General features: G+C 36.7%; 1 protein-coding gene across 17 annotated transcripts in view; it reads left to right on the top strand.

Annotated features, from left to right (window-relative positions):
• PARD3 (par-3 family cell polarity regulator) overlaps positions 1 to 13905 on the top strand; it is a 661972-nt gene that overhangs the window by 429708 nt on the left and 218359 nt on the right. For 8 of the 17 annotated variants that reach the window (XM_060658990.3, XM_060658987.3, XM_060658984.3 and 5 more), the window contains 3 exons: positions 6210 to 6399; positions 11498 to 11649; positions 12696 to 12740. In XM_060658990.3, the coding sequence (XP_060514973.1) occupies positions 6210 to 6399; positions 11498 to 11649; positions 12696 to 12740 (387 nt within the window). The remainder of the gene's footprint in view (positions 1 to 6209; positions 6400 to 11497; positions 11650 to 12695; positions 12741 to 13905) is intronic. The other 9 variants (XM_060658996.3, XM_060658994.3, XM_060658991.3 and 6 more) reach the window with 4 other exon arrangements.

Raw genomic sequence — 13905 nt, 5'->3', positions numbered from 1 at the left:
ATAGCACCTGACATAAAACACTTTTATCGCTGGTATGTGTCACAAGGCTCCCAAGTAAAACCCTAAATTTAACTCCATTTTGATACATTTAATGAAGATTTAATACAAATCAGGTTTCCATTATGAAACCTCATTGGAGCAAGAATTTATTTCATTCATCAGTGGACGTTTCTGGAAAGCCTGCTATTGACAAGACATTTGTGTGTATACTTTTGTTCTAGATACAAAAATGAGAAAGACACAATCTCTGCATACACAGAACTCTCTTCTGGGCAAGACAGGAAAAGCACATAAACAAGGCTAATAGAATTTTCTGTTCTTCCTTTGGACTTTCTAGCTTTCTAGTTTGGAAAAGTTGATAAATTCTCAATTTATTATTCTGTTGCACATAGAACTTAGACCTGCCAGCCTTCTGCTTTTACTTTGTCAATATTTTTCTTTTTGCCAGGTTGGCATAAATGGAAGTAGGGGAAGGATACTAAAAACCATTCTACACCTGTTCGGTGACACACATTGTACATAGTTCACCACATTAATCTTTGCTTATTAATGATCACTCTTTTCACTGCTGTTGAATTTTCCATACTTTCTTGGTTTTGGTGTAAAACTTTATCTTTGTTAAATACTTTTTTCACTGATGAAAATTCAGACCCTTGAGAGAGAAAGAGAGTGCATGTGTCCCTGGATCTGTGTGCATACAAAGTGATACGCTGTAATTTCCCCTTTATTATAGGAACATAGGACTTGCCATACTGAATCAGACCATTGGTCCACCAGTTCCTGTAACCTGCGTCCTGCCTCCAATCCCTGATGCTTCAGAGGAAGGCGAAAAACTAAAACTAAAAAACCAAAAAACCCCAAAATTCACCTAGTGACCTTTTGAAATGTTGTCTATATGGGTTAAGGATTCCGTCATTTTCTTCATAGTCTGTTTGCCCTGATTTTGTTAGCTGTGGCTTCATTAGTCCACTTCAGTTCGTATTACTGTTGTTTTCCCCTCCCCCTGCTAGAGATGGAATGGACTTTTCAGACTCCAGATGCTTTCCCCTGGGCAGCACTTCCCTCCCAGCTATGTGCTCTGTGATGTACTGTGCATGCCCTTTGGGAGTGGGGGTGGCAGACTCTTTACCCTCTGATGATAGGCCAAGTTAATGTTGAATGATTTAGATATTTTCTTAAGCTAGCTTTTACACATTAAACTGGAAACTAGGGATCCTGTATAGTTTTACCCTGAGAAATGTATATGCGTAACCCGATCCCATGTCTTGAGTTTTGCAAATTTGAGAATTCCTCAGTCTTCATCGGTCCCTATTCCAATATCAGCGACCCTAAGAAACAAATAGTTTGCTAAAATTAGAAATCATGGAAGAGATGTTAGCTGACAAGAAAATGTCAAAACAAGGTACCAAATATAAGATATTAGAGCATTGAATTCTATTAGCCTAAATCATTCGCGCTAGTATGTATTGATTTGCACAGTACCTAGGTACATGGAAGTTTCTCAGGTAGCTCTTGTGTGGTTACAGGTTGTCTTTTGTATGTTTAGAATAACTCCTACATACACACTTGTGGACATGGTGGTATTTACTTCATGATCTGCTATGATTCAACTAGAGCTTTGTATTGAAATTCCAGCTTATTACTTTAAGAAATGACTAATTTTATGCAAACAGGGTGAGTTTTCACCTGTGAAAATTCATCATGTGAGACTCTAGACCAAAAAGGAGCTTTGTGGCTTTCTAACTCATTTCTGTGGGAACACATCTCAGGAGGGAAGCTTCTAAAAAAAATAGATCAAAATAGGAAGAGATGTTAGACTTGGAAGGATGTCAGGGGTCATCAGCCACACTTTCCCACTTAACAGATAAAGGAACAAAGTCACAAGATCCCATGGTGATTTTTTGTTTTATGTTGTTTTTGGTTATTTCCTGTTTCTAAAAGTAGACCTCTCTGGGGAATACTGAGACCACACAATAACTATTAGTGACATCCATTCTTTATTAACATCAATTTATAAATATCTACATCTTTAAGCAAAAGACATTAGGCAGCCTCCAGAATCTGTTCTATTCTGGCAAACAAAGTGATCTAAAAATCAAAACCTCATCTTTGAAAATAACCTTAGGTATCTACTCCAACTGAATTATCTTCTGTTCAGAGGAATTAGGGATCAGAGAAATTAAGTGACAAGTCTGAAGCCACAAGGTTTCTGTGTTTCTAAATCAGTTAGGATGTGTTTTTTTCTGAGTCCCGAGTCCCACACTACTTCAACCTTCATCGGTCCTCCTAGCTTGTGGTCTGGTCAACCAGAGTTGTCACCAAGGCAAGATTTCTCCAAATGTCTTCTGTATGGACCTACTTGCCACTATCATGGATATTCATCGAAAAGAAATCTCTGGAGATCCTACCTACGATTTCTTTTTTACAAAAGCCTTAAATTTTTTTTTTACAAATTGCTGGACTATCTTAATCTAATAATCACAAAACAATAAGAGGCATGGTTAATTTAACCAACACTCTTGCCCAAATACATCACAAGTTGACATTTGGGGACATGGAACCTTAATTTTTTTCCCAAATTTTCTTTTTTTTTTTTTTTTAATTTTTTTTTTTTAATGTTTATTTATTTTTGAGACAGAGAGAGATAGAGCATGAACGGGGGAGGGTCAGAGAGAGAGGGAGACACAGAATCTGAAGCAGGCTCCAGGCTCTGAGCTGTCAGCACAGAGCCCGACGCTGGGCTTGAACTCACGGACCGTGAGATCATGACCTGAGCCGAAGTTGGGCACTTAACCGACTGAGCCACCCAGGTGCCCCCCAAATTTAATTTTTAAAGCAACCTCAAATCTGGTGTATTCATTTTAGAATTTAATCTCAGTAATTTTTATATTCATATATTTGTGGTGAGTTTAAATAATACTTTTGTTCAGCATGTTTTTATCATGTTAGAAATTCAACACAGAAAATGGAACATTAATGTCGTTTTTATTGTGAGTCAAATCACTGGAAAACTTTTCATCTGTTTCTAGTGTCATTAATGGTGTTGCCTTCTATGTAAATGTACCAATGAATAAACGTTTAGTGACCAATCATCTGTATCTCATTGTGTCACTCCTCTTTAAGATATTGACTGGTTTAAATTTTAGTTTATAGTTTGTTGATTAACTAGTTGAGGAAGGAGGAATATTTATCCATCTAAAAACAGATCACAGGCTTCTCAAGTCACCCTTGGAAGGTTTCACGTTGATGATGTGCCCTGTACCAGCACACATCATTAAGAGGTATTGTTTAGGTGGAGTTTGTTAAACATGTAGTTTGATAATTGAGTTGTCCATTACTCCCTGTATATTCCTGCCTCCAGGTTCAGAAACCTCAATTCCTGGCAAGCATGTTAAGAAGTGGGAAATTGATGAAAAATGTGAATTCTCAAATCTTTGAAATATTAGCCCCCAGAATCATGGGTGAGAGAAAAAAGCTAAATTGTTTTCTTACTATTAGGAAAGTTTCTTGCCATTTATGCCTAAAATTTTGGATCACTTACAGTACAATATTTCTACTCAAAATAGCATATTATAAAAAAGGATTGTCATATGAAGAGCCATTCAGTGTTCCATATTGCTTATTAGGCTGTCTCTCAGAATATATTGTGTAAACCCAGGAGTTTTAGTTTTTGTTTTTAAAAACGAGTGCACTGTAATTACATCGTGATTTTTCCTTTCATTAAATTTTGCCTTTGTGAGGACTTGGCATTTAATGCTGTGACACGTGCCTTGTCAGTGGTGAGCTGTCAGGCATAACTGGTTTGTCATTCTGTACACTTTTTGGGCAAAAAAAAGTATGTCTTGAGAAGGACATATTTCTTTTGGTAATAGTACTAGAATGTCCAACCTTGTTTGTGAATGATAATTTTTTGGACAGATTTCTGTCTTTCTGTACTAAAGTCCAAAAACTCAAGTAGTAAATGAGTGATTTGAATTCAGGAGAGGAAAACAATGAAGTATTAAATTTGATTTGCTTTATAATCATGAGCATTCATAAAAAGTTGCTAGTTTTCACAGTTTCTCAAAACGAACACATGTCAAATCAAAACATAGTGTTTTCCTTGATAAAAAGCTGTGTTGATATTTCAGTGAGCGTATAGTATTTCTATAATAAAGTAGTTGGTGCTAGATGATGAATACACTTGAAATTTCTGACACGTCTTCTTCTATGGGTTGTCCTGGAAAGATACATATCAACCTAAAATTTTTCCTTTGTTAAAGGTCTAGAATGATATATATCTTTAAAATCCTTCAAGCCTATATATGCCATCCCATAATTGCCAAAATCATGTTAAAACAAAAAAAATCATAATTTGTACATTCTTACGAATGTTTATCTTAAAAATTAGATCTTAAGACTGATGTTAAAATGTTAAAAACTCTCCACATGTTGCTGTTGTGCTATTTTATGTTTTTTTAATTTTTTAAAGTGTTTATTTTTATTTTTGAGAGAGAGAGAGAGAGAGACAGAGAGAGACAGAGAGACAGAGTGTGAACAGGGGAAGAGCAGAGAGAGGGAGACCCAGAATCCGAAGTGGGCTCCATGTAAAGTATAAAATGGTGCTTGTAGAAGGGAAAATACAGCAATCCGTTTTATTTGGGTAGGAGCCAGTAAAGCTGGCTTACCAGATTGGGATATTGGACTTAAAATGAGAGTTTTCCCCTCCTGCTGTAAAGTGACAGGGAAATTGTCAATTCTTGCTTTGTTGAGAGAGCCAGGCCAGTGGGCCTGCATCATATTGTGTTGTTTGTTTCTGTGAGTATGGCCTCTCATGACATATCCACTTGGACCCAAGCCTTGCACAATGAGTTCTTATTCAAAATTATGGCACAGTTTTTGAGGAGGAAGTCAGAAGAAGTATGGGTGCTTTCGGGAGGAAGATGGCATCATTTGGACCCCAGCTTTATCTTTAAGGATTCACGACTTGAATCATAATTTTGTCCCAAGAAATATAAACATCTGTCATGCTGACCCATGCACCTGAGCAGATTTTCCTGAAAGAAACTGATCACCGTAGACAGTAGTGAGTCTTTCCTTACCAACAATGCTATATGCAAATTGAATAAATGAAAATGTACAGACTTGGCCTGAAAATTTGGGCAGTTAGATCTTTTTTTTTTTTTTAATTTTTTTTTTTTAACGTTTATTTATTTTTGAGACAGAAAGAGACAGAGCATGAACAGGGGAGGGTCAGAGAGAGGGAGACACAGAATCTGAAACAGGCTCCAGGCTCTGAGCTGTCAGCGCAGAGCCCAATGCGGGGCTCGAACTCACGGACCGCGAGATCATGACCTGAGCCAAAGTCGGCCGCTCAACCGACTGAGCCACCCAGGCGCCCCTAGGCAGTTAGATCTTAATCTTTTCGAGATCACTCTTGCCATCTCCCCACAAGGTCTTGATTCTGCATGTACTCATCTTTGAAGTGTCACCAGAATGCACTGTGAGCTTTTCTCCATCATGAATATAATGATGTAGTTGCCGATGTCTAAAATCAATGTTCTCATTTCTCCTAGCAGAAAAGATCATATTCATCATTCAAAGCCCGACTGTGATGTTAACTTTTGTTAAGATCCCCAGCATTCTCTGCCTTCAGCTACCCAGGCAATTACAGCACAAGTGAATGCCATAGTACTTTGAGCACATCCTTCACAGCACCAATCACTTATCAGTTTTTGTATGTCTGTCTCTTTCTCTAGGGTGTGAGCTGTTTGGGGGCCGAGATTTAAGTCTTTCTTACATACTTGCTATGTGGTATGTCCCAGTGAATGAATGGGTGAATGATTGATGTAAGTCTGCAGGGCTTCCCTATACATTTCCTGGTAAAATTTTTCAAAAGACTTTTGCAACTTAGAATCTGTGTAGCATTTTCACGTTAGAAGACATTCTGGAGATCATCTTTGGCGTTAGGAAACTTGAAACCAGCGAAATTGAATACTGTGCCGAGAGCTACATAGCTGCCATGTCAGAGGAGGGAGCGGACTTGAGGCCTCCGCTGGACATTTATTTATGAAAAATAAATTTCCTTCATTCTATGTTGTTCCACCAGGTTGAGCAGATGTTTGGAAATGTAGAGTTTTTCTAGTGTTGTAAAGTATTAACATGAATACACATAATGGATATCTAGATGGATATCTAGAATTTCTCTTACTTTTTTTTCCACTGGGCAGGTAAATACCAGCTGTCCCCCACAGTGAACATGCCCCAAGATGACACTGTCATTATAGAAGATGACAGGTTGCCAGTGCTTCCTCCACATCTCTCTGACCAGTCATCTTCCAGCTCCCATGATGACGTGGGGTTTGTGACCACAGACACTGGCGCATGGGCTAAGGCTGCAATCAGTGATTCAGCAGACTGGTAAGATCACGTGCCGGGGTTGGAAAACATGAGTTAATTGCAATCACCTTCATTTTATGTTTAAATGGTCTATCATTAAGTGCAGTTAATCAATTTTTTTTATGGCAGTGTCCTATTTTCATGATTTTAATACTCTTAATAATCACTCTTTTAATAAAAGATTCCCACCAACTCTGTAATCTTGCCCCATTGTTTTAGCATTTACAGGGCTGTACTTAATAATTCAGCCAAAACTACAACAAAATTACCACTAACCAAAAAAGAAAAAAAAAAAAACAAAACTACTCACTTAAGTCTCATTGTTAATTATTTTAGATCTGTTTTAATTTGATGATTATTATTTATTAAATCAGTTCAAGCAGATCTCTGAGGTGACTGAAAGTTTATAACAATTAGATGACTTTGGCCAAATTAATAGCTGCTATGTTCGGGGAGTGGGAAGAAGCTTTTTAAAGGTTTTCTTTTTATAGTGCTGTCACCCTGCCATTTAAAATGCTTCCTGCTTGCTTTTAACATTATGACTTTTGGGGCAGCCTAATGCTGTTTCTTTCTCCTGTATCTTCCAAAACATAATAAAGCATTTGATATTGTTGAGCCAATGTGTGGCACGTGAATGTGGATGTGTGCCACAATCTGCATGCCTAGTAATTATACACATCCAGAAGCCAAAAGGCAAGTCCCTTCTAGAGATGACCTTGTGAGGTTGTAGTGATAATTAACAAAGCCATGTGAAGTGTTATACCAGAATTTTCTTATTGCCCTTTCTCTGGGGTGTTCCATGAATACATCAGCAAAATTATATTTAAATCCTTTACCACCTACCCGTTGCTGTTTTCTGTTCTTACCCGGACTTGTGGCCACATCCGTTATCAGATAGGAGGATTGTGGGGGCCCGGCGTTGATTTGTGTTAACAATTATAGTGGTGATCTTAGCAAAGTTACCCTCTCCCCAGCCCTCCTCTCCACTCCTTACAAAACCACACAAGCATCCAGCACACTCACCTGTGAATTCTGCAGATGTTCTCTTGGAATAGTCCCACCTGTTATTTGGATCCTTAAAGAGTCCATCTTTGTCTTGTCTTTTTCTTTCTTTCTTTCTTTCTTTCTTTCTTTCTTTCTTTCTTTCTTTCTTTCTTTCTTTCTTTCTTTCTTAAGTCTTTTATTGAAAACACAAGATGTAGAAATAGAGCGACACTCAAGCCTGCATGATATTAGCTTGTTTTTGAATGTTTTTGGTTCAATGTAGAGGGGGAAAATACAATATAAAGTCAAATCCCATTTGAAATCCACAGATGCTGTTCCACATACTGCTGCAGTTTGTATCTGTTTCTGAAAGTGAAAGCAACAACAGGGAAAGTAAGGATTAGATATTTGCAGTATTCAACTTTGGGACAAAGCCTTTGAATCTCCACCGTGATGAGAATTGTGGAGGTGGCCATAGGAATAGATCTGTTTGGGGCCTTAGAAAGCACTGTATTGGTGAAAATAAATAGGTAACTAGCAGGAATAGATTGTGGCATTAATTTCTCTAAGGGCATCCATAAAATGGTAAGGACTTGTGCGATTTTGCTGTGGGGAAAGTGGAGCAAGGAAAGGAATATGAATGAAGGGTTATCCAAACAAGAATGGCAGCTGTTCTGAATCACAGCAGAAAATGTAAGCTTTTCCAGCCTGACAATATCTCCCTAATCCTTGATGAAAATGTTATGAAAACAAAAGGGCAATAAGACAGGATTAATAACTGGAATTTTAATAATGTTGGGGGGTCAGGGTATGGTTACATTCTTTAAAGAATCAGCTGTCAGTTTTGCAATCTAACTTGTTAAATATTCTAGTGTACTGTTTATTGTGTCTGAAATTAGTTTAATGGGTATATTGATAGGGAAGAATTAATTATGTCATGGTTTAAAAATATTTAGTTATTTTAAGACTTATTAACACACATACTCATTTGACATTTTAAATTGTGTATGTTTACAGTTCACTGCACAATTGTGGAAGGCTAAATATGTAAAATGGCTAAACTTTTAATTTGTTAACATAGAATATACTTTTTTCACTCCATTAATTGTTTCAGGGAACATTAATAGTGTTTTTAAGGAGAAACAAGGTAAACCGGCAATTCTAATCTTAGTGACAACATCATTCCAAGGATATGACATTAGTTTAAAAAATATGCCGATGTGTGGTATTTACGTAACATTAGTACCAACAATTTGTATTTCTTTGAACAAGCTTTTACCAATAGTTTCTATTAAATATGTATTTCATGAGCAGAATATTGAAAAGATCAGCTTTCAACATATGAAAGAATTATTCTTATTGAAAATAGATAATATAAAGTTTGCTCTTGCAAAATTGCATCATAGTTCTTCTATGGGTTTTTAGTTTTTACTTTTAGAACTATAGTTTTCCTTTTTTTAGCATTTTATTTTTACTGTTTTTTTTTTTTTTGTTTTTTTTTTTTTTTACTTTTTAAAATGTCTATTTATTTTTGAGAGAGAGAAGAAGGGGGTGGGGCAGAGAGAGAGGGAGACAGAGAATCCGAAGCAGGCTCCAGGCTCTGAACTGTCAGCACAGAGCCTGACCCAGGGCTCCAACCCATGAACTGTGAGATCATGAGCTGAGCCAAAGTCAGACACTCAACCAACTGAGTGACCCAGGCACCCCTAGGACTGTATCTTTTAATTGGGGTATATGTGCTCTGGAAATTATAAGCAAACTATAGTAAGCATAGTAGTACCTGACTACTACTACATAAGCATAATATATAAGCATACATCAATTTAAGAAATATGAGCAATATGTAATTATATATATTATGTATGCTATAGCTATAAATACCTACATGCATGCACACATATATGTATACACAGTATGTAATCATAGTGATATGTTGGAGGGGCACTGAAGGCTTCAAGATAAACATGACCCTTTTTCTTAGTACACCAAATTTATTCAAAGTTTTACAGAAAAAATATGGTATATTAAAAATGAAAAGATTAAGCGTACAGTACAAAGAAGAAAACATTTATTAGGATATAACATAGTCTTTTACAAAATAAAACTGTTCTTGGTGAACTCTCAGGGCCTGTAGGATACATCTTCTCATTTCTCAATACCTGGGCCAGGACTAGGGTGAGACAAGCCAAATGACCAGGATACAAAATGTAGGGAAGGAGTTACTGTCAGGTGTTGACCCTCAACTTGCCTGAGCCTGAAAGTGCTTCCTTAAATTCTGAGTAAGGGGCACCTATCTTGTGTCATCCTAGGGGCCCTACTCTGTACTTGGTGGAAAAGATTGGGAAAGGCTGTTCAGAATCCTTGAGTGTTTTTAAGGACCCCATCTCTGTTATAATTTGTATTATATTGATAATTTGAGATAGAAAGTCTTTGTGGGGTGATAATCACTTACCTTGCATAGTGGTTTGCAGTTTACAAAGGGCTTTTACATAATGTCCTTGAATTCCCTTATTGGTCTCTTAAGGTGGATAAGGCTGCTATTCTCTTTATTGAGCATTATTAATACAGTAGGCTCAAAACATTTCAGGTCACTTAACCTGACAGCAAAGCATTTTCCTTGATGTCTTTCTTTTCACAATTTTGGATTTAGCTCTTATCTAAGAACCAACTATCATTGCATGCACAGTAAACTGCAGCTACATTTTTGATATATATCCAAACCAGATCACTCTTCCTTTACCTGTGTGGATGGTAATTCTCTACGGCCATAAAAGCGAGAGAAATTTGCTTCCATCAGAAACATAAGGAAGGCTGTCATAAACTCTGCTGGCATGGTGGCAGTGGCCACTGACCTTCTTAGTGTGTTTAGTTAACTGTGGAAGGATTTTCTCCTACCTGGCCAGGTAAGGAAGGTGGCAGGGCGCTGACACAAAAGAGCGATTGACTTAGTGTGCCCAGCATAGAGAAAAACCATTTTTATTGTATGAACTCTGGTCAGAACAGCTAGAAGTGTTTAAAAAAAAAATTTTTTTTAACATGTATTCATTTTTTGAAAGACAGAGACAACATGAGCTGGAGAGGGACAGAGAGAGAGGGAGACATAGAATCCAAAGCAGGCTCCAGGCTCTTGAGCTGTCAGCACAGAGCCCCACGAGGGGCTCGAACTCACGAACTGCAAGATCATGACTGAAGCCGAAGTTGTATGCTTAATTGACTGAGCCACCCACATGCCCCCCTTGTGGTCCTTTTTAAAGTGTTCACAGATATTTTACGAATGGGAGTGATGCTGTGTCATCCCTTTCCACTTCCAACTGTGTCCTGTTACCAATGGTTTGCTGTGTGCCTCCTCATCTCTGCTTGGACTTCTGTGTTGGTGTCACCCAAATCAAATGTCATCTGGTCTCCTGTGTCCCTCCAGTACTGTTCATTCTCCCATCTGTGCATCCACAGCATTGGCTCGGTCCTTCTGTTGTAGTATTTTTGTTAGGAACTTGTAGAGAACAGAGACCTTTTTCTTCTTTTCCTTTCCTGACTTTGGTACCCAGAACAACACCTTACAATAGGTTCTCATAAAGATTTGCTGTGTTGGTTTCTTCTCCATTGAATAAATATTGCTGAGAAACTACATTCTCATGAAACTACCTGCTACAAAGGTGTTTTTTTCTACATTTCTGACATCCAAGATTAAAGACATACTCATTTTACAACTTCTATTTGATTACAATTCATAGAGCCCCTTGTATGCTGTCAATATTTGTATTCATTTATGAAAATTTTCCACAGATATTCAATCCTTCCATTTTCTAAAATATACCAGGCTTATTTTTGATAGTCACTTAGAAATAATGATGTATTAGGGAACAGAGTGAAGAAACTGAGGGAAATAGGGGAGGAGAGAACTCACATGGAGAAAGAATGACTTTACACTTAAATTAATTTTGTATTTTCCCATCACCTCCTATTCAGCCACAGTTGTTTCGTTGTTGTTTTTTTAATGGACTATATTTTTGTTTCAGCATTTCTGGGGAATATGCATATACATAACTTTCATATGTGGGCATATATGATCTTTCCTGAAGTTGGATGTCCTCCTTTTTAGTAAATATTTTTATGTTTCTCTTTCTCTTCATACCAGCTCTTTGAGTCCAGATGTTGATCCAGTTCTTGCTTTTCAACGAGAAGGATTTGGACGCCAGAGTATGTCAGAAAAACGCACAAAGCAATTTTCAGATGCCAGTCAATTGGATTTCGTTAAAACGCGAAAATCAAAAAGCATGGATTTAGGTAGTGAGTACAATCTCCATGAATCTTTATCTAAATAAGGTTTAGATGCTTTCGGATTAAAACTGATAGTCCCAAACACATGTCTGTTTACTTTAAGCAATAGAAAAACTAAATGTGGCAATTTGGCAAAAATTAGTTTTTCTCTGAGTTTGTGATAACCATATTTCTCATAAGTGGCATGTTTACATAATGTGCAATATGTTAAAATATATGTTTTCCTGATGATCAAAGAAACAAACACATGCATATCATGCTATGTTCATGCATCTTTATTTGGAAGATGAAGTGTTTTAACATTTTGGATGTTTAAAACCAACTTTTTGAAATCGTATTTGGTTGGCTGTGGGATTCTTGAACTAGAAGGAGAAGTTTTGGAGAGAAACCATTATCTCAATCCATGTCTAGAATTTGGTTACTTCATGATATACTTCATTTCGTTGCTATTCTTTAAGGTTTATTTAATAGAAACTCTTCTGTGTTGATAATTAAGGCATTTAATTGAAGTAATAATTTGGGAGAATATTTATTGTAGAAAGTGTTTGGAAGCAAATGAGAGGAGGAAAATAACCATAGTTGTTCAATCAAACACCAATCAGGTAGTGTCTCTTTTTAAATCCAAATCCACCGAAAAGCAAACAAAAAAGTAAAGTAATTAATTATATCTATAAACCGATCAAATGATTTTAAAAACCTTTGTTAATCAGCTGAAACTTATTTATGCTGTTCTCTGGTGGCTGTTTGTACTTCAAGACTAAAAGCATTAATTTATCACATGCATAAAACAAAAATTTGGCGATGCATTGCCTTGGCTAATTATGATATGCTAACTTATAAATAACACACGTGTCTGTGAAATGACTGGCATTTTGCATGGAGACACTGCTTTCCCCCCCTTTTTTTGATTATGAATGTTTGCTTGATGTTTCATATTATTTGCATGAAATATTACCTAAGAATGATCACCTAACTGGAAAGATCCGGGAATGGTTGAAGCATGTTGGGCTGTGGGGACTAACTGTGCTAACCAGTATACATTTACCTTTTAACAGTAGCTGACGAGACTAAACTCAATACAGTGGATGACCAGAAAGCAGGTAAGAATGGACAGTTAGACTGTTGCCATAGAAACTGTGGTCCAAGGAGCTGATCATAATTATAGAGCTGCCAATCATATTGCATGTAAACATAAATATTCCAGTCTTGCGCGGATGTTTTCATTTTTAGGAAATCACATTGTACAAGAAAAGAAAAATTTCCTGTTAGAAGGAATTTATCAGGGTAGTGCATACTAAATGGAAATATAATTTAGTGTTTCAAAAATGCTAAAACAACCTAGATTTTAATTATATTTGTATAGGAATGTTTTGTTGCAATTAAATAAAAATCAAAATCCTGAGAACAGTATCTCTTCTAGTAAACTCTTAAGTGTCTAAGTCATTTACTAGGTATCTAGCTTGATATCCAAACAATGGTTCTCAAACTGGTGATTTTGATTTGAAGGATAATAGCAGAAATATAAATATTTTTCACTCTATGACAGAATCCAATATTGCTGTCTTTCATTGTTCAGAAAACCTCAGTTTTTCTTCAGATGCAAGAATTGGCTTGTAGTTGTCTGACATTGAGTTAGACTATGTAATGCATAAGTTTCCTTATCTTGACATGAACCTATTTCAAAGGTTTTTGTTTTGTTTTGTTTTTGTTTTTGTTTTTGTTTTAACTCATTAGGGCTTGCTTCTAAAATGCTGCCTAGGGGTGTCTGGGTGGCTCAGTCGGTTTGGCCTCCAACTTTGGCTCAGGTCATGATCTCATGGTTTTTGAGTTCAAGCCCCACATCAGGCTCTGTGCTGACAGTTCAGAGCCTGGAGCCTGCTTTGGATTCTGTGTCTCCCTCTCTCTCTCTGCCCCTCCCATGCTCATGCTCTCTCTCTCTCTCTCTCTCTCCCTCTCCCTCTCTCTCTCTCTCTGTCTGTCTCAGAAATAAATAAGCATTAAAAAATAATAATAAGTTTAAAATGCTGCCATTGTGTAGAATCAATGGATTATATTGAACTGAGTTTTTCATTATATTAGATTTTACTTTTTATGTTATATTAGGAAAATAATCACAGGAAAGTCTTCATGTATAATTAATGTATTTTGTACAATGGCACATTTATGATTTGTTGTTATAAGTTTGGAATAGTGTTTTAATTATTCTAGATCCAGTATGATGTAGTCATATCACTTAGCACTAATTAGCTTCAATTCACCTTTTTG

This window comes from Panthera onca, chromosome B4, assembly GCF_046562875.1.
Source record: "Panthera onca isolate mPanOnc1 chromosome B4, mPanOnc1 haplotype 2, whole genome shotgun sequence".
NCBI lineage: Eukaryota > Metazoa > Chordata > Mammalia > Carnivora > Felidae > Panthera > Panthera onca.
Note: the sequence above shows the minus strand (reverse complement) of the source record. Positions and strands in the feature narration are given on the sequence as shown.